The 25,891-nt window shown below is 43.7% G+C and overlaps 1 protein-coding gene across 1 annotated transcript; it reads right to left on the bottom strand.

Annotated features, from left to right (window-relative positions):
* Nucleotides 1–3,509: 3,509 nt before the first annotated feature.
* On the bottom strand, nt 3,510–19,908 carry LOC137607859 (asparagine synthetase [glutamine-hydrolyzing]-like). The gene is made up of 12 exons (XM_068333884.1): nt 19,793–19,908; nt 19,037–19,292; nt 16,731–16,968; nt 16,448–16,633; nt 16,270–16,371; nt 14,509–14,636; nt 14,270–14,396; nt 10,179–10,285; nt 8,392–8,492; nt 6,936–7,017; nt 6,673–6,828; nt 3,510–5,388 (listed from the first exon to the last, which is right to left on the bottom strand). Exons 2-12 carry the CDS (start codon nt 19,283–19,285, stop codon nt 5,179–5,181), a joined length of 1,686 nt encoding a protein of 561 aa, XP_068189985.1. The 5' UTR covers nt 19,286–19,292; nt 19,793–19,908; the 3' UTR covers nt 3,510–5,178.
* Between the last annotated feature and the right edge of the window lie 5,983 nt (nt 19,909–25,891).

Genomic DNA, 25,891 nt, shown 5'->3' with positions numbered 1-25,891 from the left:
GAGCCTACCAACGACTGATCCAATTACTAGTGATGGCAGTTCGACACTGAAGCTTCGGTACACGTTTCAAGCCCTAGAACTACAATTCAATAGAACCACTGCTCTGGAGCTCGCTTTGGGCCTAAGACAGTCACGTGACAATGACGTCCAAAGCAGCAACTGCTTAGTTTCCCGAGGGAACCACCTGACTGGTTCACTGTCCAAGGATGTCATTCACTGACTCCTAACTTGTGACAGTTTTGAATGTTAGCGCCAAAACTCCTTTATATACGCTCTGGAAAATGCACCGTTTGTGGGTTTTTGTCGGAGAGTTGTTGTTGCTGTTGTTATTGTGTTGCGTTGCTTTTTTGGATCGTTGGATCATTATGGAGCCAGTCAGGGAGACAGGTTGTTCTGAAATGTGGGAACACTTCATTCTGATCTCTGCTGGTAAGGTAGGTGTAATGTCACATCTGTAATGAAGGAAGTTACATGTCTAACAGTAACTAGCTATAGCTATGGTCTACCATCCGTGTATATTGATTAATGATACTTTAATAAATTATGCTGTTAACGTGACAGCTTTATAGAGTCAAACTGTATTATTATATACAAATTACTTTCTGTCCAGGTCTGGTTGGTGTGTTCTGCTGAACTGAAGTATCATGGGGATACTTCCTCCATGATCAGACACTTCATTGCCAAACATGGAGCTGCTGGAAATCAGGGGACCCCAAATCAAGGTTGGCTATAATATTATTAGACACACTAACACAATGTGGTCTGGCTGTGTTTCATGAGTCGTAGGCCAGCTTAACTTAAGTGTAGTTTCACATTAATCTTCTGGTATTATTTTAATCATTTACTTTTTATTTCTGTCCTTGTGGACCGGAAGCGAGAGCTGGATGAAGCTCTGGTAAATCTGGTGGTGAAAGACTCGCAGCCTTTTTCCATCGTGGATGACTGTGGCTTCAAGGAGTTTGTGGGATTGTTTGATCCCACATACGTTCTTCCATCCAGGCGAGCTCTCAAGAGCATGGTGCTTCAGAAATATGAGGAGGAGAAGACCAAGGCCAAGGCTGTAATGGTGAGGGTGGAGGCTGTGAGTCTCACTGCTGACACGTGGACGTCCATTAACATGGAGGCCTGTCTTGCAGTGACCTGCCACTACATGGAGGACCCCATGAAGCTGGCCACAGTGCTCCTGGGAGTGGTGCCGTTCCCTGAAGCACATTCTGCAGCTAACATCAGTGCAGCTACAACATCTCTGATGGAGGAATGGAGACTTGAGGGAAAAGTGACCTCATTTGTGACTGATTTTTTTCCCAAAAAGTTCAAATGCTTTTGATTGTTGTCGTGTTTGTCTTTCAGATAGGAACCTTTGGGAAACGCTGGACCGAGATGCGTCGGATGCAAGGAGGGCAAGGAATGCTACTGCAGTCACAACTGTAGAGGTGCAGCGGTACTTTACCGAACCACCACTGGCCAGGTCAGAAGACCCAGTAGATTACTGGAAGAACCACAAGAATGTTTACCAAAATTTGTTTAAACTGGCGAAAAAATTTTATGCATGCCGGCTTCATCTGTTCCATGTGAACGAGTCTTCTCCAAATGTGGAGAAATTGTCACTAAGAAAAGGAACAGACTTAATACAAATACTGTGGGGGAAAACATGTATCTCAATAAAAATCTTTGACCACCCTCATCCTAAATTATCAGCCCTTCCATAGTTGCACAAGCACACCCAACCAATACCAGATTGTCCCTGCATTCGCTCCTCAACAACACTCCACACATTTGTCAATTATTATAAGTGCATAGAATATAATATTCAGTCTAAGGTATATCAAAATTTAAAATGAAAGATACTTTAAGTCCAAGCCAAAAGGAGATGATGGTGCATGTGTGTAGTTGAAAGCTTCTTGTCAAACTAACTTGCAGTGCAGGGTTTGAACTTCACCAGGAGAGGTCACTATAACTGAAACTTTGAGTAATGAACCCATTTTTGAACCAGTTGGCTCAAGTGATTCAGTGCTTCACAAAAGCTTCATTTGCCCATCACTACCAATTACCAACAGCTCATCTACAAGCTCACAGTTAAACCACATATAATGAAAAGACCCACAATAAATAGGTTACTCTCATAGACACTACTTTGGGCATGACTTCATATCAATGGCATGTACATTGCATAGAAATCAGTTTAGCATTGTTACATGTCAGAACCCCCTCCTCCTCTACAGTACTTGGCACACTCCGACGGGAACCCCTCTATATGAGCTAGATAGTAGAGGCCTGCTCTGTTTGCCCGCCCACCAGAAGTGCCAGTACTGCAGAGGAGACACAGGTGACAAACAAACCCACAAACTGAATGTTTTACCCCTCTTTCAAGTCTAAGCATCAGTTTGTGAAGTTGTAACTTTGAACCAAAGAACTTGAATGCGTTCAAACATTAGCATGATACTGCGTGGACATGTTATACTGTATATTGAAATGTTTGCTTCACTACACACAGCCAAACACAATGCAGCCAAACCGGCCGGTGGTGTTAATTACAATTGGATCCTGTAATGGAAATTTGTATTGTGTGTCCTGATTTGACTCTTATCATGTCATTACTGAGAACTTGCTTCAAAACCTCTCCATACAACCGCTGGGCTAAGTCACATCTTAGTTTGTTTGGACAAAGAGGTCACAGCAGGTCACAGCCCATCAAACCAGATGCAGCAGACCCAGTACCTGTCTCAAAGGAGAACCGATGGAGAGGAGATGGAGACCTGTTTTCAGTCAAGGTGTAAGATGTTTTATGGGTGCATGAAAGCCTTTAAATTACATTCCAATGTGTAATAAAGATCTCTTAGTTTTCTTAGTTTTGGTGTGATAGGTTTGGTGCATTCCAAAGGTGTAAGGTCTCCTGATACAGATGGTTTACGAGTGCGTGAAAGCTTCCTACACTGCATTCTCGGGGGTGGTGATGTTTATCCTCAACTGGGGGTACCACCAAAAGGAGGGCTGCCTGAGAGCTGGAACTGGCCATTCCTGCTCGCATGCAGGCCTTTCTTCTTAAAAGGTATAAAAGGTGAGGAGTTTCATACTCCAATAAGAAAGAGAGAGTCAGCTGCGGGTTACATACGGACGCCCAGCCTGGTTGAAGCTACTCTGCCTGGGTTGTAGGCTATCCTTCCCTGTGTCAAGGTAAGAGGCGAAGCATATTTGGAATGCCACCATATATTGTCTTAGCTCAACCAACTATTTGTTTGTTTATTACTATGCTCTGTGGGGAATGAAACTACCAGTTTATTCTAGCATCATAGAATTGTTTCTGTGCTCTGTGGGGAATGAAACTACAAGTTTATTCTAGCATAGAATTGTTTGCACTGCTATGCGCTGCGGGGACTAAACGACACATTTGGTCTAGCATCATGGAGGTCTTTTGACTTATTGTTTGTTTGTAATTATTGTTTCTTCTTGTTCATGAGACAAAAGGTGAAGAACAAAACAAGAGGTTAAATCTAAAGTCTACCGTTTATTTAAGTCAACTCTTTAATCCAACAGACCAAAGAAGGAATCTGAGTCAGTATATGTCATTTCAACAACTACTTAGCCTCCAACAATTAATCAGATGTTTGCAAAAAAGAGAGAAGTATACAACAACAGTGTAAATAGGTTAATACAACATGCTGGGCCAGTTGGGTTGGGTCTGAGGAAAACATTTGGTGTTAATATAGTGTTTTTGTTTGAGCTGGTTGTAGAACACAGCTAATGAATTATTTTTCCAATAATCTGATTTGTAACCTCCGAGCCCACCAGTATCACCCCCATCTCTCCATGTGCTGTGGACCTTCTCCTCCAAGCCCACCAGTACCACCCCTCAACTATCCATCAGCTGGGGTCCTGCTTCCTTTCTTCCTCCGTGCCGCCATAAAGTCATCCACACATCTGTAATTGTGCGTTGACTTTAGCAACCTTAACCATATTGATACTGTCTCTATCTGGTCTATCTGACCCTGTTCTTATCTTCCCTTGATTTCTTTTCCACCCAACCGGTCGAGGCGGATGGCCACCCAAAAGAGTCTGGGTCCTGCCTGGAGTTTCTTCCTCAACGAGGGAGTTTTTCCCCGCCACTGTCGCTTATGCTCTGGAGGGTTCAGTTGGGTTTCTCTGTCTGTTAAAGCGCTTTGAAATGTCTGCTGCCATGATTAAGCGCTATATAAATATAATTTGATTGATTGATTGATAATTTCACTGGTGGTTTTATAACTACAGGAGTTCCTTGAGATACAAGTGTCTCGACATATCAGTTTTTTGAGATATGACCCTTCGCGCTCTCCATATTTTTCTTCAAGATGTTAGTGAAATCCAAGATACGAGTCAGGAAACCACCACTAGTTGGCAGATGGATAAAACATCAGCTGAGACCAGACCTTTCCTACGTGTCGTCTGCAGAGTGAAGGCGTAGCTCGTGTATGCTAATGACTTTTGCATCTCTTTTCATATTTTATCACAAACCCTTATTACATCTTAGAAATATTGTCAGCTTCAGACAGTTTAACTGAGAAAGACGAGGAAATACGTCTATGACTAGTCACTAAGTCAAATTCTCTTTTAACTAGCTTTGCCTAAAATGCCACCAAATATTATAACTGAATACAGCCAAACTGGCAAATTGAATCATTCTTTCAAGATTAAAAATTTCCTTCCTCTTTGCTCTACTTGTATCACTAATCTCTTCAGGTTTTCTTAAATGCTTCCTTTCGTGTTCTAGAACAAAACATCTCAGATTACCTTCTTTTGTCCAGAGCCACTCCTAAAGTAGTGGGTCCTTTCCTGACACTCGTCACCCTCCCAATCATTTTTATGAAGAGTCATCTAGCAGTTTTTGTGAAATCCCGCTAACAGACAAATGGATACCGAACAAAATAAAAAACCCTTATTTAAGGTACTGAAAATACAATTAATATCAAAGACAAAGCTTGTGATAAAATGTACATGTAGTTTGGAAAATGGAAAATGAAACCAGAACTACATTTGAGAAAAATGGAAAGAAACCAACAAACACACTAATTGAATATTTTACCTACATATTATTAGCAAATGCTGCATAGTGAAATAGTCAACTACACAACGGTGAGTCTAATCTGAATTGTAGAAGTTACCCCTCCACTGTTCTAAGTCTAACAAAGCCCTACACGGTGTGAATTATTGCTCTTCCTCAGGCTTGTAAATCAACAACGTCCGCGCTGACGGGTCTGAAGCATTGATCCAGCGAGGCATCCAGAAATGGGAGAGCCACTTGTCTTGGCCTGGATAGTGCTTCTGAAACACCTGTCTGAAGTAGTAGGCCTCTTTGGTGCGTGGAGGGTTGTGAGGGAATGTCTGGTGAGCTCTTTCCATCTGGTCATCATTCACCTATGAGAATATACAGAGCAGGAGAGACACAAACATTAAGTCATCCCAGCTCATGTACCCTTTGCTATGACCTACCTGTGACCCACAACTCAGAACTGATCCCCAAACATCTTTGGAATTCCTCCCTTTGTCAAATGTAAATGGAGCACAAGTATCACATGGATCTGGTGCTGACAGCAGTTGCAGCAGGAACAGTCATTGGTGATGTTTTATAAGTGACCAGTAGAAATGCCTGCAGGGGGCCTCAGGGGCCACTACCATTTCCAAACAGGACTCCTGGCTGCACAGCCAGTGTTACCATGTGCTGATCACACCTCAGTGGTGGCAGAATACATTAACAATGGTGTCAGAGCTCCTTGTGCCGACACATACTTGGACTTGTAAACGTGTTGTTTCCACACACACTCTCTATCCCCAACTGATGAAGACCCCTGGACTAGATCTTGAAGAGTCAACTGGACTCTACAGAAAACCTTGGAGATATTTTGTTCTGGGAGTTCCCTGAAGAAGCTTCTTGGGTAAAAGGCAAGATGCCTTCAATTTTTTGCTACAAATCCACTTGACTTTTCTTAACAAGGAGGTCTACCATGACATGGAGGACTGAGAATCTTCACAGACCTTCTTGAACTGCAGTCGTGTTCAAGGACTAAACTGAGATTATTGCCTGTTGCCTGTTCCCTGATAAGGGATGTCCTTCCTCTTGAACTAAATACGAGTGGCCACAAGAGTATTTACCATCATCCCTACAGAATGACAGGAAGAGACCCGTATTGGAGTTCTGAGGAAGAATCACATGACTTGGCTCCTAGATATCCTGCCACTGATTGATGGGCATCATCTGAGTTTCTAGTCCAGTAGGCAGTCCAGATATTTGCATTTCACCCCTTTCTTTAGCATTTTTGGCAAGACTTGGCCGTGACTCGACCATTCCACAGTGCACGTCCGTTGGATAACAGGTGGTTTTAAGATCTGTCCTCCTTTCTGCCTCCTCAACACTCTCCTGAAGAGAATTTGGGTGCAGCATAAAAATTATTTGTTGAGTCATTTTGACAGAGCTGTGGAATTGTGATTAAAGTTCAACAAACAGCTCACTAAATTAGGTAATGTCATACCAAACACTGTATGGAGTGTCTGCATTACAGAACAATTACATCATGGGTTTTGTCAAAAATGAACCCTGAGCCTTTACATTAAATCTAGGGTTATATTAAATTTGAATTGGATGAAAATTGAAATAAACACCAGAGAACAAAAGATCCGTCACAGTCTTCAACCATCACCTACCAGAGACTCTATGTGCTCCTGCAGGTAATTGTACCAGGACTTCTTCAGGGACGTCAAACCATCACTGAAGGCTTCTTTACGCCTCCACAGGATCTCATCAGGGATCAGGTTTGTATTTTCAAAGGCAGTCCTCAAAAGATACTTCTCCACTCCACGCTGGACACAGGAAAACACTACTGAATACAACACTATTGCACTAATGCAATGGATGATCACTGTATTCAAAGAGCTCTGTGTAACACACACTCCTTAAATAAACTGACCCGAGGAACCCTCATCTCCTCAGGCAGAGAGAGGTAGTATGCACTTAATCTGTGGTCCAAGAAAGGCACCCTGAGCTCCAGTCTGAAAGAACAATCATCACAATACAAGAAAAAATAAAAAGTTAAAAGGTGGTTCTTAAATGTGTATCAAAAATAGCTCACAGATCACATAATCAATACCATTAAAGAACAAGTATGATTATAGGACTGTAAATAATGGTTTTTTTCCACAAAACATCAATTCAACCCCTGACATCTGTGGTTAATGGTTAGTGGTTAATGGTTATGGGTTCAATAGGCTCCATCATCACTGGAGTACTTTCATTTTTAATTTACATTTCATTTAATTTATATCCAAACCAACATTGATTAACTATCTTTCATTCCTCCAGAACTGATTATTAACGTTTCATTCATCATGCTCTAGTGATACGCTCAACAAAAATATAAACGACAGCGTGTACCAGTTCCCACTAATGTCTAGCAACTTCGCATTGAAGAGGAGTGGACCAACATTCCACAGGCCACAATTGACAATCTGATAAACTCTGTGAAGAAGATGTGTTGCACTGCATGAGGCAAATGGTGGTCACACCAGATACTGACTGGTTCTGAGTCCCCAGACCCCCAATAAAGCAAAAAAACCTGCCCATTTCAGGGTGGCCTTTTATTGTGGGCAGTATATAAGGTACACCTGTGCACTAATCATGATGTCAGATCAGCATCTTGATGTGTCACACCTGTGAGGTGGGATGGATTATCTCAGCAAAGCAGAAGTGCTCACTATCACACATTTAGACAGATTTGTGAACAATGTTTGAAAGAAATGGTAATATTGTGTATCTGGAATGAATTATAGATCTTTAAGTCGATCTCATGAAAAATGGGAGAAAAAACAAAATTGTTGTGTTTATATTTTTGTTGAGTGTAGTTAATTATTCATTTCACCATTGATGCTTTTAAATCATGTTGTTTTTGAATATTCCATCCGTTTCCTCTGCTGAAGGAGTTAAATTTAGTCGAAAAATAAAGACTAGAATAAAGACTAGAAAATAAAGACTAAAATACAGATTAGCTTTCAGGAGATAGGAAGACTGTTTCACAATTTTAAAACGTACAATTCCTGTTGTCAGGCCCTGAAGTGAGTAGCTGCAAGGAAGAAAGCAAGGAAGGGAGGAAGGAAGGAGATACCGCTCACATAGGAGCCAACAGGGATGATGTAGTCATCTCATTATACAGGCATTTTGGGGTCCTGTTGGGTTTCTTTGTCTGTCATAAGTTGGCTGGTCATGCAAAACCACTAAAGAATATCTTGTGCACAGGAGAAAAACAAAAGATCAGCAGGCGCTGGCTACAAAATGTGTTGGCTTGGTTTTCATACATTCACTGAAATAGCAGTCAGTAATCAGCCTGAAGTCTTTACTTCTGGCAGTTGGACAATGAAATGTTACGTTACCCGTGTGCAGCAGTGGTGCGGTCAGCACGAAGGGCATCAAACAGGTAGAGTTCTTTTAGCAGTCGAACATTGTCCTGTGCTGCCGCTTCGGGAGTCGGAGCCTGGAGGAGGAACACGACTCTGTCAGCACCTAGCTTCAATGTAGTCCTTTATATTCTCTGAAGGTAATTTAGTACATTGAGAAGGGCAGGCTAATACCATTTTTATTGAAGCTAGGTTGGACTCTTTAACATTTCTGTATCAATTTCAAGTCTGAACTGAACTGCATCGGATGAACATGAAGGCTGCAGCAGCTCAGAGTTCAAATTCAAGTCCTATTCCCTCAAAGTAATGCGCTATCGTCATCTTTTAGCCGTTTTCAATAGTCACAGAAAGATGAGTCTATCAGAAATTTTAGAGATCGTAGTGGCCAACAGCTTAATGGAGCGGCAGTGGCTCAGCGGTACAGCGGATCGTCCAATGTCCCCAAGATCGGCGGTTCGATGCCCGCTCCCACCCAGCCACCTTGGAGTGTGAGTGTGAGGTGTCAGCTCACCCCTGGAGCACTGCCAAGGCACCCTTGAGCAAGTTGCCGTCCCCCTTTACAAGTTGCTCATTTGGGGCCCACCACGAAGGAGCTGCCCGCCACTCTACCTCCCAATGCATGCCCACAGGCTCCCTTTTGTGTGTGTGTGTGTGTGTGTGTGTGTGTGTGTGTGTGTGTGTGTGTGTGTGTGTGTGTGTGTACAGGGGCCTGTACACACTAATATGTATGCATGTGTTTGATGCATATATGTGTTTGATTGCATGTGTTTGATTAAGAAACACTGCTAGAGTGTGCACTTAATTTCTCTCCGGGAATCAGACCAGTGTACAAAATAAATAAATACAATTTTAAATGACTCTTTATTGGAGGACTCTGTTAAAGGACTTTCAGTCAGATTTTTGGTGAAACTACAGTACCAGACTGCACTGCTAAGAGTTACAAATGACCTTTTAATAGCGTCAGACAAAGGTATTCTATCTGTTTTAGATTAGTTAGACAGTGCTGTGTTTGACGTTGTAGATCACAATATTATTCTCAGAAAATTAGATGATGTAGGCATCAAAAACCCTGCATTAAATTGGTTTAGACCATATTTATCTGACCAATTTCAGTTTGTTCAATACCTGGTCATGTCTCTGCTGCTTGATCTTATTTTTTTGTGGATCAACTGTTCTGCTGTGTACTCCTTGTTTTTGCATGTTGCTCATTTATGTTTTTGCTTGAGCAATAAAACAATTGTTTGTTTTTTTCCCTTTTCAGTTAGTATCTGCTTCTTGGGGTCCAGCAGTTTTGCCAGTAGTCTATTCGTAACAGAATTGTTTGGCCAAAAACTGTGCCAGTGGATTCTGACCGTTTTTGCCAAGCTGTCTCCTCCCAGGGGATTCCTGCGGGACAACATGGACAAGCCCTTCAGGATATCAGGGGCATTCTAAACAATCTACACACTCTAGTCTACAGAGTCTACCTCCAGCCTATCTTTTCTAGAAAATCATTTGGATCAAGTTTCCTCAAGTCTCTCATCTCAAACTGTACCTGCCGCTGGTGAAGCCACTCCAGATGCCCCAGTTCCTCCTCCCTCTTTGCTCAGCAAACCCCGTGAGCCATTCATCCAAAACCCGTTGGATTTTCTGATGTTCCAGTGTCAGTTTCTTCACCAGTGCGCACTAGTTTTTGATAAGCAACCACTTACATACACCTCAGCCATTAGCTAAATATAAGTGTTGGTTTGAGAGCTTCATTAGTCCTTAGTATTTGGACTTGCCTTATGGAAGTAAATGTATCCCTGAGTCAGCTCATCAGAACCCTCTCCAGAGAACATCACCACGCTGTCAGAATTCTCCCTGATATACTTTGATAACAAGTACATCCCTGCAATGGGAGAAACAGACACGGGTGACAAAGTCAGAATCAGAATCATCATTTTAATGGTGACTGTCTTGTGTTTTGCATTATACACAATGTTTGTGAAGTGGGACAGAAAACTGGCTACTATTCACTATTCACAGAAAGTTAGGGATATTTGGTTTTTGGTTGAAATTAATTGGAAACGTAAAAAGTTCCCGTTACACCGACATACTATGGAAGTAGGATATTTAAGTAGAAGCATGCAATGGTAATTTCCTCATCTCAAACAATTAATTTAAACTAAAGCCAACAACATTGGTGGGTCTACCACAATAAAAGATGTCGATGTCTTAATACCTTACCGTTGAGCATCAATTACAGATTGACAATGACATCTCATGCGATTAACAAATCGATACATTGTTTGCTGAGACATAAAATAAGATATTCTTTTATAATGTAGCCGCAAGAGGACATAAGCCAGTGTCTTATTGTGCCGGTCCCAAGCCCGGATAAATACAGAGGGTTTCGTCAGGAAGGGCATCCGGCCTAAAAGTTTTGCCAAATCAAACATGCGAATCAAACCTATGACTTCCATACCGGATCGGTCGCGGCCCGGGTTAACAACGACCGCCATCGGTGCTGTTGACCGACAGGGTGCCGGTGGAAATTGGAATACTGTTGGTCGAAGAAGAAGAGGAGGAAAGTGTGTTCGTAGGAAGAGAGAGAAGAGGAACACCAAGAGTATAGGACTGAGAGTCGTTGAATGTTGAGGGACGTTGAATGTTGGAACTCTGACAGGAAAAGGTAGAGAGTTGGTTGACATGATGCAGAGGAGGAAGGTAGACATACTGTGTGTACAGGAGACCAGGTGGAAAGGTAGCAAGGCTAGAAGTTTAGGAGCAGGGTTCAAGTTGTTCTATCATGGTGTAGATAGGAAGAGAAATGGAGGAGGAGTTATCTTGAAGGAGGTGTTTGTTAGGAATGTCCTGGAGGTAAAAAGAGTGTCAGATAGAGTGATGAGTCTGAAGCTAGAAATAGAAGGTGTGATGTTCAATGTTGTTAGTGGGTATGCTCCACAGGTAGGATGTGACCTGGAGGAGAAGGAGAAATTCTGGTTGGACTTTGATGAAGTGATGCAGAGCATGCCTAGAAGTGAGAGAGTTGTCATTGGTGCAGACTTCAATGGACATGTTGGTGCAGGAAACAGAGGTGATGAGGAGGTGATGGGCAGGTTTGGTATCCAGGAGAGGAACGCAGAAGGACAGATGGTAGTTGACTTTGCAAAAAGGATGGAAATGGCTGTAGTGAATACTTTCTTCCAGAAGAGGCAGGAACATAGGGTGACCTATAAGAGTGGAGGTAGGAGCACACAGGTAGACTACATCTTGTGTAGACGGTGTAACCTGAAGGAGATCAGTGACTTAAAAGTAGTGGTAGGTGAGAGTGTAGCCAAACAGCATAGGATGGTGGTGTGTAGGATGACTCTGGTGGTGAGGAAGATCAAGAGGGCAAAGGCAGAGCAGAAGAAGAAATGGTGAAAGCTGAAAAAGGAAGAGTGTTGCATGACTTTTAGGAAGGAGTTAAGAGTTAAGGAGGGAACCGAAGAGGATGAAGAACGGAAAGAGTTTCAGCTAAAATGAAAGGAAAGGTGTACACAACTGTGGTGAGACCAGCGATGTTGTTTGGTCTAGAGACAGTGTCACTGAGGAAAAGACAGGAGACAGAGGTGGAGGTAGCAGAGATGAAGATGCTGAGGTTCTCTCTGGGAGTGACCAGGATGGATAGGATCAGGAATGAGTACATCAGAGGGACAGCACATGTTAGAGGTTCTGGAGATAAAGTCAGAGAGGCCAGACTGAGATGGTTTGGACATGTCCAGAGGAGAGATAGTGAATATATTGGTAGAAGGATGCTGAGTTCTGAACTGCCAGGCAGGAGGCCTAGAGGAAGACCAAAGAGGAGGTTTATGGATGTAGTGAAAGAGGACATGAAGGTAGTTGGTGTGAGAGAAGAGGATGCAGAAGACAGGGTTAGATGGAGGACACTGATTGGCTGTGGAGACCCCTGAAGGGAAAAGCAGAAAGGAAAAGAAGAAGAAGAATCCCATAGTGGGGAAATTTCCATTATCGCGGCAGCGTAGGCATTATGGGGTAAGTTACAGAGATATCATCGGCAGACTCTCGTGTTCGAGTATGTCTGTCCTCCTTCTCGGTCCTTGTGGGTCTTCAGATGCGCATAGAGGCCGAACCTGGACCCACAGACTCTGGAGCAATGTGGACATGGGTGGGCTGCAGTACTTGTTGGTTTTGGTGGAACCTTATTGGTGGAGGTGGACCCTTTCTTCCTCTTGTGCTTCTGTACTGCAGCACTGTGGAGAACGTCATTATATTGTGCAGCCCCTCCTCGAACAGCTTGTTTTCAGGCAGACCTGTTTTTTGCTGTGGCCTCCCAGGTGTTTAAGGACATGTGGCACTTCATGAGGTGTTTTTTGAATTTGACCTTGTACCTTTTCTTTTGGCCTCTCGGAGCACGTTTACTTTGGACGACATGTGTGTAGCTCTGTGTAGCAGCTCTGTGATGGATGTGGTTTTGGTTTGACCTTTGGTCCTGAATCTGATGTTCAGAAGCTCGTCAGTCCTGTACATAATTCTGACTCCCTGTGGCAGCTGGCTCCCCCTAAGATGGAGGATGCCGGCAATGAAGATGGAGAGCAGTGATGGTGCAATAACACATCCCTGCTTAAGTCCTGTGTCAACCAGAAAGGTTCTGTTTCATCTCCAAAGCTGGTAAGTACAGTGGCAGACATGTTATCATATAGCAGCTGCAAGACTCTGATGTACTTGTCAGGACAGCCGATTTTTGGCAGGACCAGCCAGAGGTCCTGGCGGTTGAGAGAGTCAAAGGCTTTGATCAGGTCTATGAAAGTCATATATACAGTAGAGGCTGAGGTTGTTCAAGGCACTTTTCTTGCAGTTGACGAGCAACAAAGATCATGTCCGAGGTGCGTCTATGTGGACAGAAACCGCTCTGAATTTCAGGAAAGATGCTTTCCACCAAAGTGGTGAGTCTGTTGGCCAACACTCTTGCTAGCACCTTCCCTACAGTGGAAAGGAGGGAGACACCTCCGTAATTCCCACAGTCTATCTTGTCACCTTACTTAAAAATGGGGACGACTAAGGTATCGCTCAACTGTGCAGGAATTTCCTCCTTCACCCATATTTTGAGAAGCAAGGTGTGAATGTGTTGAATTGAGGACCGACCCACCCTCTTTCAGGACTTCAGCTGGGATACCATCAGGCACAGGAGCCTTGTTTTTCATTTTCCTAATGGTGTCCCGTGTCTCTTCCAGACTAAGTGGTTCGTCCATGTTCTGAGTGATGGGCAGTTGGGGTAGTTGGTCCAGGGCTTCAAACTCAGGGGTAGTATCCATGTTCAGCAGCTCTTTATAGTGTTCCTTATAGCCTCCTTAACTTCATCAGGAAGAGTTCATCCTTAGAGGGAAGGATGGTCAGGCAACGACATCTAGAACCATATATAATTCTGATGGCTTCAAAAAAGCCTCTGGTGTCGGCAAGCTGATGAATTTCCAGGGCTCTTTGTGTCCACCATTGGTTCTTCAGTGTCCTCACCCGTGATTGGACAGCTGCTTTCGATTCGGCATTGGTTTCTCTTATCCTTTTGGAGGTGATGTCATCCTGCCAGTGATGAAGGTTTTCCGCTTGATGTTAATAAGTTGCTGCATTTCTGCGTAATTCTCGTCAAACCAGTCTTGATGTTTCCGCGTTCTGTGATGTAGTACAGCTTTGCAGGAGTTCATAATGGTAGCAGAGAGGATAACCCAGTACTTCCATCTGTCTATGATTATTATTGTCCAAACTGTAATAATAATAAACTGGTTGGAATTTGGCAGAGTGTCCTCAATGGACAGAATATCTTTCACAACATCATCTGGAAATACCTGTCACAGGTAATTGATACATCTACAGGTGACACACCCACACTCACCAACAGAGGCACGTATGGTAATAGTGTCATAGGTCTCCAGGTGAAAGATGACGTCCTCTACTGCTTGGATACCTTCTTCTGGACTGAAGTTGACCTCATGGTGTTCACTGCCGATGTGAGCTGCAACCTGCAAACACAACCCGTCTGAATGAAAACAAACCAAACGCTGTTTTATGTCTTTAAACAGGAGTGACAGCGGAAAAGAAATCAGCTGAAAGACTCCCATTAGAAGAAACAACCTTCCGTGCGGCCAGAAGGTCTGGACTATCCTCTGCTCCAATAGAGAAGGTCTGAATTGGATACTGCAGCTTCTCCTCTTTAGCCAGTTTCACCAGTGTAGCAGCAACCAAACTGGAGTCCAGACCGCCTGAGTATCAGAGACACAAACCAAATTAAACCCCAACCGTTGAAACAATAAGGATTAGATAAGAATCAAACCCATGACAACATAAATGCTAGTGGGTGACTTGGGTTCACAGTTATTACGACTCAACAACACGTTCTCATAGAAACCATTCATAGACCAGCAAAGCAAAGTGCTACTTATTTATCTGAATTATCTCATTTACTGTCAGTTGCTCTTGGTAACTATGAATTTAGACAGTTATTTTACTGGGTGGTAATTTCAACTTGCATGTAACTGAGGCTATGAAATTTTTGGACCTTTTCACTTGTGTGTATTTTTTCCAACATGAGGACAATCTGCAGTGCTCTGTAATCACCTCAAGATCAGTTTCCATATTTAGTTGATTCTTCTAAAGTTCTGTATTACAGTTGCTGATTGCTCCAGACCACCTTCTGCTCCTGCCTGTGCCTGGCCTGCTCTCAGGGAACTTATTCCTAAGATATATTGGACTCTCTGACGGCTGCTGGTCCTGGTTCAAAAGTTACAGTCAGTGAGGGTCAAGGGTCTTTTTCTGATCCCCATCCCCTACTTAAAAGGTGTTCCTCAGGGACTGATATTGGGTCAAACACCCTTTAATATTTATGTCAATAATAAAGGCTAATTCTCAAATCTTTATGCAGATGACATTATTATCTGTACATCCAACTTTCTCTGACAACTGCACTGTCTCCATTACAGGCTAGTTTCAGCAGTAAATTATGAATGATTATTTTCTATAATCAATCATATTTTAGTAACAAATTGCCAACGATAGACTCAACAATAGTATGGCACTTTTTCCAACCATAATTCCTCCCTGCACATGTTAATGTACATATATTAATAGAACTTTTTGTATTTATTGAAGAAATTGGTTTTGTTTCTCTGCAACACGTTTTCTCTCTTACTCTCAAGCAGGCATGTCCAAAGTCCAGCCCATCAGAAAACCACACTGTACTGATTCTTTTCTCTTAAAGTGGAAATTAGACAGTTTTTGACTGAAAACAACCAATGCAAAAACTGTCAAACACTGAATGGACATAAGACTTGTTTTTTTTGTTTTTTTGGTTGACACAGCAAAGCATCTCAATGTGCTGAATGCCAGCCTTCAAGAAAAAGATGCAGTAGTGATCCAATTAGTTGTGCACATCACAGCCTTTGGGACAAAGCTGCAACTTTTCCAGACACACTTGTCCTAATTGGAACCCTCAGGTCTGCATTTCCAGCTCTGTGGGTTGTTTGGCTTATATTTTTGTGAGTAGACATTCCGTGTTTGAGATTAGAATTCGTTGACTCCCACTTACATGGCATTTTACATATGTCTACCACTGCTCTCCAATGCACTTTAAATAAAGTTGATTTACTGACTTATTGATACAGCAAAACCATACATACATGTTATGATCCTCTCTCACATACACTGCACATGAGGGGCAGGGGACATGTTCAAATAATGTCATACATTTCCTAGATTGCTTGGTACCAATGCTTTTAGATTAAGATTCAGATTAAGATTAAGAAGCTTTACAATCGTACAACAAAATTGCAAGGTTAGAATGGAGGTTTGTGACAATCTGACCTTTATCATTGCATATATATGAGAACTTGAGTTTACCTGATAGAAGACAACCAATTCTCCTTTGACTCAGGAGACGTTTCTTTACAGCATTCTCAAACAAGGTTCTAATATTCATTTTCACTGTTTCCTCGTCAAAACCTGTGGAGTTTTAAGAAATGTAATACAAATAATTACTAATTGAATTAGTGTGAACCAAATATAAGTAGTTTTATACCTGTAGGCAGTCTCTCCACAGTGTCATAGATGGCATGAGCAGGCTCCTTGGTGCAGCAATGGAACTGCTTCATTTCAATGGACTGAACTTTACCAGTTGGCTTCAACTCAAAGGTCTCAAAGTGTCCAGGGAGAAGGTGGACGATGTCAGCAGGAGTGGCCATTGAATGGGAAAGTTGTGTAAGTCCTTTTAGTGGGAAAAAATAAGTTGGGCAATGCAAAAACAATTCTTGCAAGATTAGTAATGACCCAGATTAAGGGGGATTAATCAACCCTCTTGTTACCTTTGGCTTCCGAACAAACTGCGAGGAATCCATCGTCTGTAAGGAGTTTGAACAAAGGCCGGACACCATAAGTGTCTCTTCCCAGAAAGACTTTTTTGTTGGAAGTGTCCAGAAGAATAAAAGCAAAGACACCATCAAGGAGGGAAGCCATCTTCTGGATGCCAAAGCGGTGGTACAGATGCAGGATAATCTCACCATCCACTTGAGTCTGGAAATCAAACTCAAACTGCTCCTTCAACTGGATTAAAGTAGAAGAAGAGGCACTGAATGAGTTTCCTGGTTTCTTCTCGTCAAAGTTCATATCTCAATTACTAATACCAGATTAGATTAAAAATACAGAAATGCTTCATGTCCCTAGAGCTAGCCTGTTTGTCTGGGGATTGGGCCGTCGAGTCCCATTCTGACGACTGCCACCCAATCCACACTGCACCTATCCCCTACAGTTTCCTTGGCGTATGGTGAGTCCACCGGAGGTTGGGCCCACATCGTCCTTTCGGGCAGAGGCCCGGCCACCAGGCGCTCGCATACGAGCCCCAACCTTGGGCCTGGCTCCAGGGTGGGACCCTGGTTGTGCCATACCGGGCGATGTCACGGTCCTTGATTTTTCTTTCATCATAGGGGTTTTTGTACTGCTCTTCGTCTGGCCCATCATCCAGGACCTGTTTGCCAAGGGAGACCCTAGCAGGAGCATAAAGCCCCTGGCAACAGGGGATCAATCGGGCACTCAAACTCCCCCACCACGATAAGGTGGCAGGGACCAAATAAGGGATAAATAAGGGCAGATAAAGCACCAAAGAATCTCTGCTTTTTGCAGACAATGTTGTCCTGTTGGCCTCATCAAACCTGGACCTTCAGCTGCACTGGGACGGTTTGTAGCTGTGTGACGCGACTGGGATGAGGATCAGCACCTCTAAATCCGAGTCCATGGTTCTCGACCGGAAAAGGGTGGTGTGCCCTCTTCAGGTTGGTGGAGAGTCTTTGCCCCAAGTGGAGGAGTTTAAGTATCTTGGGGTCTTGTTCACGAGTGAGGGAAGGATGGAACGTGAGATTGACAGACGGATCAGTGCAGCTTCTGCAGTGATGCAGTCGCTGTATAGGTCTCTCGTGGTGAAGAAGGAGCTTAGCCGCAAGACTAAGCTCTCAATTTACCGGTCAATCTACGTTCCTACTCTCACCTATGGTCATGAGCTTTGGGTCATGACTGAAAGGACAAGATCCCGGATACAAGCGGCTGAAATGAGTTTCATCCTTAGTGTGGCTGGGCGCACCCTTAGAGATAGGGTGAGGAGCTCAGTCACCAGGAAGGAGCTCGGAGTAGAGCTGCTGCTCTTCCGCCTTGAGCGGAGCCAGCTGAGGTGGCTCAGGCATCTGTTCAGGATGCCTCCTGGATGCCTCCCTGGGGAGGTTTTCTGGGCATGTCCTACCGGGAGATCTCGAGGAAAACCGAGGACACGCTGGAGGGACTATGTCTCCGGGCTGGCCTGGGAACACCTCCCCCTGGGGAGCTGGAATAGGTGTCTGGGGACAGGAAAGTATGGGCATTCCTGTTGAGACTGTTGCCCCCGATGGATGGATGAAATGCTTCAATTAAACAGCACAACAACTAAAATATTTAAACACTACATTGTGATATAAGATTCTGTGTGACTTACAGTGGAATGAAGAACAGACTGACAATGACTTTTCAACAAACAGCTTTTAAGCAAAACAAATTGAATTAAACAAATTAAAGTACATGGGTGGCACAGTGGCGCGGTGGGTAGCGCTGTCTCCGCCCAGCAAAGCGGTTCTGGGTGCGAGTTCCACTCTGTGTGGAATTTACATGTTCACCGTGTGTCTGTGTGGGTTCTCTCCGGGTTCTCCAGCTTCCTCCCACCTCCAAAAACCATACACTTCAGGTTAATTGGACGGTCCCAAATTGCCGGTAGGACTGCCTATTTGTCTGTGTATAAATGTGGCTCGATAAGTACACTAGCTTCACGTCCGGAGTGTCCCGTCTCACAGCCCTAGGCAGCTTTTATAGGCTCCAGCACTCTGTGACCCGCGACAGGGGATGAAGTGGGTTTACAAAATTAATAAATGAAAAAACATGTGGTCTCGAATATGGTCGAGAGTCCCAGTGAATTTAATGTATGTGTAAATCTTCTGTGATCCTGAAGCAAGGTATGGCTTAAGACACAGCGGTAGCGTAGTTAATAATGTACAGTCATCCCTCATTTCTCGCGGTTAATGCATTCCAGGATCACCCACAAAAAACAAAATTCCGCAAAATGAATTGAACATCTGCACAACACAACCGGTCTTACCGTCACATGGTTGTAAATCTCTCCATTGTAGCAGAGCCACAAGAAGGGGAACCTCTTGATTCTCAAGGGCTGCATTCCATATAGCTGGTCCACAATGGCCAACCAGTGGAAGCCAAAACAGCAGTTGGTGAAGCCATTAACGTTCTCAAAGCGAAAGGCGTCTGGGCCACGGTGAGCAATCTTCATGGCACTGGTGCACTGAACTGACAGGCACTCATCACTACCGAACAAAGCCCAGATACCACACATGTCTCAGCTGGGGACACAGAAAACAGACACACAAAAGGATTTAGGGTGCAGGTCACTACTACTCACTGAAATGGAAAATAACTGAGGCTTCGACATAAAAAAAGCAGCATTTCCACATCAACATGTAAACCTTTGTTTAATATTTTGTTGTTGTGTAGTTAGATTATTCCAAATATTAAGACAATATTTAAAACTAGAGAAACATGTTTTATTCAAGTGTCAGAATCTACTGATTACACATATTAAGGTTTGAATCTGTTTCAAATGTGTTGGTTTATTGTAATTCATTCATTAAAAACTCATTCTTTATTTTCTAAAGCCACAGGGAGCCGTGTCAGAGGAATCAAAGAGCTGGGGCCACAGGTTGCCTTCTCCCGGTATGGATCTAGTGTCAGGTGTGTTGGCTTGACAAAAAAGTTGAAAAAATATATTTAAAAAATTGTTTTGCATAAAATTAACCACACGAACACAAAGCAGAACCCACGTGACCGGAGCTCAGCTGCTCACCTGGTTCTCCTGACGGGTTCTGATGAAGGTCTTGATGAAGTGGAGGCGATGAGGATCCCGCTGCTGCTGCTGCTCGGAAGACTCAGCTTGACAGGCAGCCTTCAAAATGTCCAAATGTGATCTGGCGACGACGTTGAAGTCATCGTTCAGTGTGTGTAATGTGTGAGGTCATATAATTACACATAAGTACACACAAGAGTTAAAAGTTAAAAGTGTTTTTGTGTTTATAGTGTTTATCAAGTAAACAGGAGATTTTCGGCGCCCAGTGTGGAGTCACTTTCTCAGCCAATCGTGACGCCGTGGCTCATGGTGTAAACACAATGACTGACTGACCTGAGACCAGGGGAGAATTTGTGGAGAAAACAAAGTATGAGCACATGGGATAGAAATCGGTGGAGACAAGAAGACGAGAGACGGTAGTTAAAGCCAGTACAGAGTTTGCTTGCCAACAATACCGGGGAGCGAAGCTAACATGGTCTCTGCCTGCGTTCAGACTGCAGGCATATCAGATTCCAATCAGATTTCCTTCCATATCGGATTTTTCGAGCTGACTGTTCACACTGTTTTTAGCACGTGTCCAAATGTGATCTGGCTCTGTTCAGACTGGGCCACATTATCAGCCGATCTGACAGGTTATGGTAACAACGACTTTGAGGCAGAGGCGTCATTCAGTGTGTAATGAGTGAGGTCATGTAATTGCAACAACAACAAAGACAACAAACATGAAGTTTTGTTACCTTAGCGTGTTGGCGGTAATGCTGTCTGGTAAAGGTGGACAAAATTTCACACACCAGATATTGTCAACTTCTTCCATTTTTTACTGCTCCGTAATGAACGACGCTCTTCCTTCTGGTGCCGATATGACATCATGGTCCTCCACATCCGATCAGAGTGTTGAGACTGAGACGCATCCGTCCACATCCGATATGAAACTACCTCCCAAATGTGGTTTCAATCATTCCGCAAAAATCGGATATCATGTGGTATGGGACTGTTCAGACTACAAAAGAGACATCCGATATCAGTCTTGATGGGCTAAACATCGGATATAGGCGACCAGTCTGAAGTTGTGACCAGCGTTCTCTAGATGTTCTACCAGTTTGTTGTGACCAATCAATCAATCAATCAATCAATCAATCAATCAATCAATCAATCAATCAATCAATCAATCAATCAAGTTTTATTGTTTAGCGCTTAATCATGGCAACAGACATTTCAAAGCTCTTTAACAGACAGGGAAACCCAACTGAACCCTCCAGAGCGTAAGCGACAGTGGCGGGGAAAAACTCCCTCGATGAGGAAGAAACTCCGGGCAGGACCCAGACTCTTTTGGGAGGCCATCCACCTGACTGGTTGGGTGGAAAAGAAATAAAAGGAAGATAAGAACAGGGTCAGAGAAAGAGAGACAGAGAGAGTGGAAGAAAGACCAGATAGAGTCAGTGTCAATGTGGTTAGTTATGTTTCCCTTTGGTAAATTCTACCAGTCTCTTGTGGCTAGCCTTCTGTAAATCTTCTATCAGTCTGTTGTGGCCAGTGTTCTCTTCTTCACCGTGGTCTGCTGGGGGAGCAGCATCAGAGCCAGTGACACCAACAGACTCAACAAGCTGATCAGGAAGGCTAGCTCTGTGATTGGCTGTAGTCTGGACACTGTGGAGGCTGTGGTGGAGAGGACTCTGAACAAACTGGTTTCCATCATGGAGAACCCCGCTCACCCTCTCCAGCACACACTGGACAGACAGCAGAGCTCCTTCTCCAACAGACTGCTACAGCTCTGCTGACGAAAGGACGGATGCAGTGGGTAGTGCTGTTACCGCACAGCGAGGCGGGTCGGGGTTCGAGTCCCGCGGGGTTTGAATGTTCTCCCCGTGTCTGCGTGGATTCTCTCGGGGGTCTCCGGCTTCCACCCAAATCCAAAAGCATGCGTTTCAGCCAAACTGGCTGGCTTCAAAGTGCTCGTAGGTGTGTGTGTGCGTGCTTGTTTGTCTATATGTGGCTCGACGGTGCACTGGTGTCGTGCCCGTAGTGTAGCCTGCCTCACACCCTCAGTCGGCTGGGATTAGCTCCAGTTGGGATCAGGTAGTTCAGCAACCCATTGATGAAGTGGGGTGCTGAACTACCTACCCCTGCTCACAGGGGTAGGTAGTTCAGGGACAAACTTATTTCATGAATTTATGAATTCAAAAATAAAGTGAATACAGTAATTACATCTGTAAAGTTGGAAGAACGGCTAGGTTTTTCAAAAACAGTCCAGAGTTGACTTTTATGATTTTTATTTTCCTCTTTCCCAGAACCGGTGCAGCATGTATTGTACAAGTGATGAAAAAAAAAATATTTCCAGCGAAAATAAAGTTGGCCAAGAACAAAACAGAAAATGAAAATAGAGAATCAAGGCTAATCTCAGGCAAAAACAAAAAAAGGAAAACAAAGAAAAACTGCACGAAAGGCTATGGCCTCCTACGGGCCCTGGCAGCTATCAAACATGGGCGCACTAGGGCTGTCGCCCGCTCGACTACACTGACATAACTCAAGTGCCTGGCATCCAGCTCCCTTTTCTAGGTGAGAGGAGCCTACCAACGACTGATCCAATTACTAGTGATGGCAGTTCGACACTGAAGCTTCGGTACACGTTTCAAGCCCAAGAACTACAATTCAATAGAACCACTGCTCTGGAGCTCGCTTTGGGCCTAAGACAGTCACGTGACAATGACGTCCAAAGCAGCAACTGCTTAGTTTCCCGAGGGAACCACCTGACTGGTTCACTGTCCAAGGCGGTCATTCACTGACACGCCTCCTAACTTGTGACAGTTTTGAATGTTAGCGCCAAAACTCCTTTATATACGCTCTGGAAAATGCACCGTTTGTGGGTTTTTGTCGGAGAGTTGCTGTTGCTGTTGTTATTGTGTTGCGTTGCTTTTTTGGATCGTTGGATCATTATGGAGCAGTCAGGGAGACAGGTTGTTCTGAAATGTGGGAACACTTCATTCTGATCTCTGCTGGTAAGGTAGGTGTAATGTCACATCTGTAATGAAGGAAGTTACATGTCTAACAGTAACTAGCTATAGCTAGCCGTGTATATTGCTTAATGATAATAAATTATGCTGTTAACGTGACAACTTTATAGAGTCAAACTGTATTATTATTTACAAATTACTTTCTGTCCAGGTCTGGTTGGTGTGTTCTGCTGAGCTGAAGTATCATGGGGATACTTCCTCCATGATCAGACACTTCACTACCAAACATGGAGCTGCTGGAAATCAGGGGACCCCAAATCAAGGTTGGCTATAATATTATTAGACACACTAACACAATGTGGTCTGGCTGTGTTTCATGAGTCGTAGGCCAGCTTAACTTAAGTGTAGTTTCACATTAATCTTCTGGTATTATTTTAATCATTTACTTTTTATTTCTGTCATAGTGGACCGGAAGCGAGAGCTGGATGAAGCTCTGGTAAATCTGGTGGTGAAAGACTCGCAGCCCTTTTCCATCGTGGATGACTGGCTTCAAAGAGTTCGTGGGATTGCTTGATCCCACATATGTTCTTCCATCCAGGCGAGCCGTCAAGAGCATGGTGCTTCAGAAATATGAGGAGGAGGAGACCAAGACCAAGGCTGTAATGGTGAGGGTGGAGCTGTGAGTCTCACTGCTGATATGGACGTCCATTAACATGGAGGCGTATCTTGCAGTGACCTGCCACTACATGGAGGACCCGATGAAGCTGGCCACAGTGCTCCTGGGAGTGGTGCCGCTCCCTAAAGCACATGCTGCAGCTAACATCAGTGCAGCTACAAGATCTCTGATGGAGGAATGGAGCCTTGAGGGAAAAGTGACCTCATTTGTGACTGATTTTTTTCCCAAAAAGTTCAAATGCTTTTGATTGTTGTCGTGTTTGTCTTTCAGATAGGAACCTTTGGGAAACGCTGGACCGAGATGCGTCGGATGCAAGGAGGGCAAGGAATGCTACTGCAGTCACAACTGTGGAGGTGCAGCGGTACTTGACCGAACCACCACTGGCCAGGTCAGAAGACCCTGTGGATTACTGAAAGAACCACCAGAGTATATACCCAAATTTGTTTAAAGTGGCGAAAAAATTTTATGCATGCCGGCTTCATCTGTTCCATGTGAACGAGTCTTCTCCAAATGTGGAGAAATTGTCACTAAGAAAAGGAACAGACTTTATACAAATACTGTGGGGGAAAAAATGTATCTCAATAAAAATATTTGACCACCCGCATCCCAAATTATCAGCCCTTCCATAGTTGCACAAGCACACCCAACCAATACCAGATTGTCCCTGCATTCACTCCTCAACAACACTCCACACATTTGTCAGTTATTATAAGTGCATAGAATATAATATTCAGTCTAAGGTATATCAAAATTTAAAATGAAAGATACTTTAAGTCCAAGCCAAAAGGAGATGATGGTGCATGTGTGTAGTTGAAAGCTTCTTGTCAAACTAACCTGCAGTGCAGGGTTTGAACTTCACCAGGAGAGGTCACTATAACTGAAACTTTGAGCAATGAACCCATTTTTGAACCAGTTGGCTCAAGTGATTCAGTGCTTCACAAAAGCTTCATTTGCCCATCACTACCAATTACCAACAGCTCATCTACAAGCTCACAGTTAAACCACATATAATGAAAAGACCCACAATAAATAGGTTACTCTCATAGACACTACTTTGGGCATGACTTCATATCAATGGCATGTACATTGCATAGAAATCAGTTTAGCATTGTTACATGTCAGAACCCCCTCCTCCTCTACAGTACTTGGCACACTCCGACGGGAACCCCTCTATATGAGCTAGATAGTAGAGGCTTGTTCTGTTTGCCCGCCCACCAGAAGTGCCAGTACTGCAGAGGAGACACAGGTGACAAACAAACCCATAAACTGAATGTTTTACCCCTCTTTCAAGTCTAAGCATCATTTTGTGAAGTTGTAACTTTGAACCAAAGAACTTGAATGCGTTCAAACATTAGCATGATACTGCGTGGGCATGTTGTACTGTATGTGGAAATGTTTGCTTCACTACACACAGCCAAACACAATGCAGCCAAACCGGCCGGTGGTGTTAATTACAATTGGACCCTGTAATGGAAATTTGTATTGTGTGTGTCCTGATTTGACTCTTATCATGTCATTACTGAGAACTTGCTTCAAAACCTCTCCATACAACCGCTGGGCTAAGTCACATCTTAGTTTGTTTGGACAAAGAGGTCACAGCAGGTCACAGCCCATCAAACCAGATGCAGCAGACCCAGTACCTGTCTCAAAGGAGAACCGATGGAGAGGAGATGGAGACCTGTTTTCAGTCAAGGTGTAAGATGTTTTATGGGTGCATGAAAGCCTTTAAATTACATTCCAATGTGTAATAAAGATTTCTTAGGTTTCTTAGTTTTGGTGTGATAGGTTTGGTGCATTCCAAAGGTGTAAGGTCTCCTGATACAGATGGTTTACGAGTGCGTGAAAGCTTCCTACACTGCATTCTCGAGGGTGGTGATGTTTATTCCTCAGCGGGGGGTACCACCAAAAGGAGGGCTGCCTGAGAGCTGGAACTGGCCATTCCTGCTCGCATGCAGGCCTTTCTTCTTAAAAGGTATAAAGGTGAGGAGTTTCATACTCCAGATAGAGCCAGCTGCGGGTTACATACGGACGCCCAGCCTGGTTGAAGCTACTCTGCCTGGGTTGTGGGCTCTCCTTCCCTGTGTCAAGGTACGAGGCGAAGCATATTTGGAATGCCACCATATATTGTCTTAGCTCAACCAAATATTTGTTTGTTTATTACTATGCTCTGTGGGGAATGAAACTACCAGTTTATTCTAGCATCATAGAATTGTTTCTGTGCTCTGTGGGGAATTAAAGTACAAGTTTATTCTAGCATAGAATTGTTTGTTTGCACTGCTATGCGCTGCGGGGACTAAACGACACTTTTGGTCTAGCATCATAGAGGTCTTTTGACTTATTGTTTGTTTGTTTGTTTGTACTTATTGTTTCTTAGCATTTCTATTCTCTCCGTGTAACAAATCACACATTCATTATAGCCCTAGAGGAGTGGTTTGATTCATGGTGTGAGTGAGTTTTCTGTGTACCCACCTC

This window comes from Antennarius striatus, chromosome 14 (genome assembly GCF_040054535.1).
Source record: "Antennarius striatus isolate MH-2024 chromosome 14, ASM4005453v1, whole genome shotgun sequence".
Taxonomy (NCBI): domain Eukaryota; kingdom Metazoa; phylum Chordata; class Actinopteri; order Lophiiformes; family Antennariidae; genus Antennarius; species Antennarius striatus.
Note: the sequence above shows the minus strand (reverse complement) of the source record. Positions and strands in the feature narration are given on the sequence as shown.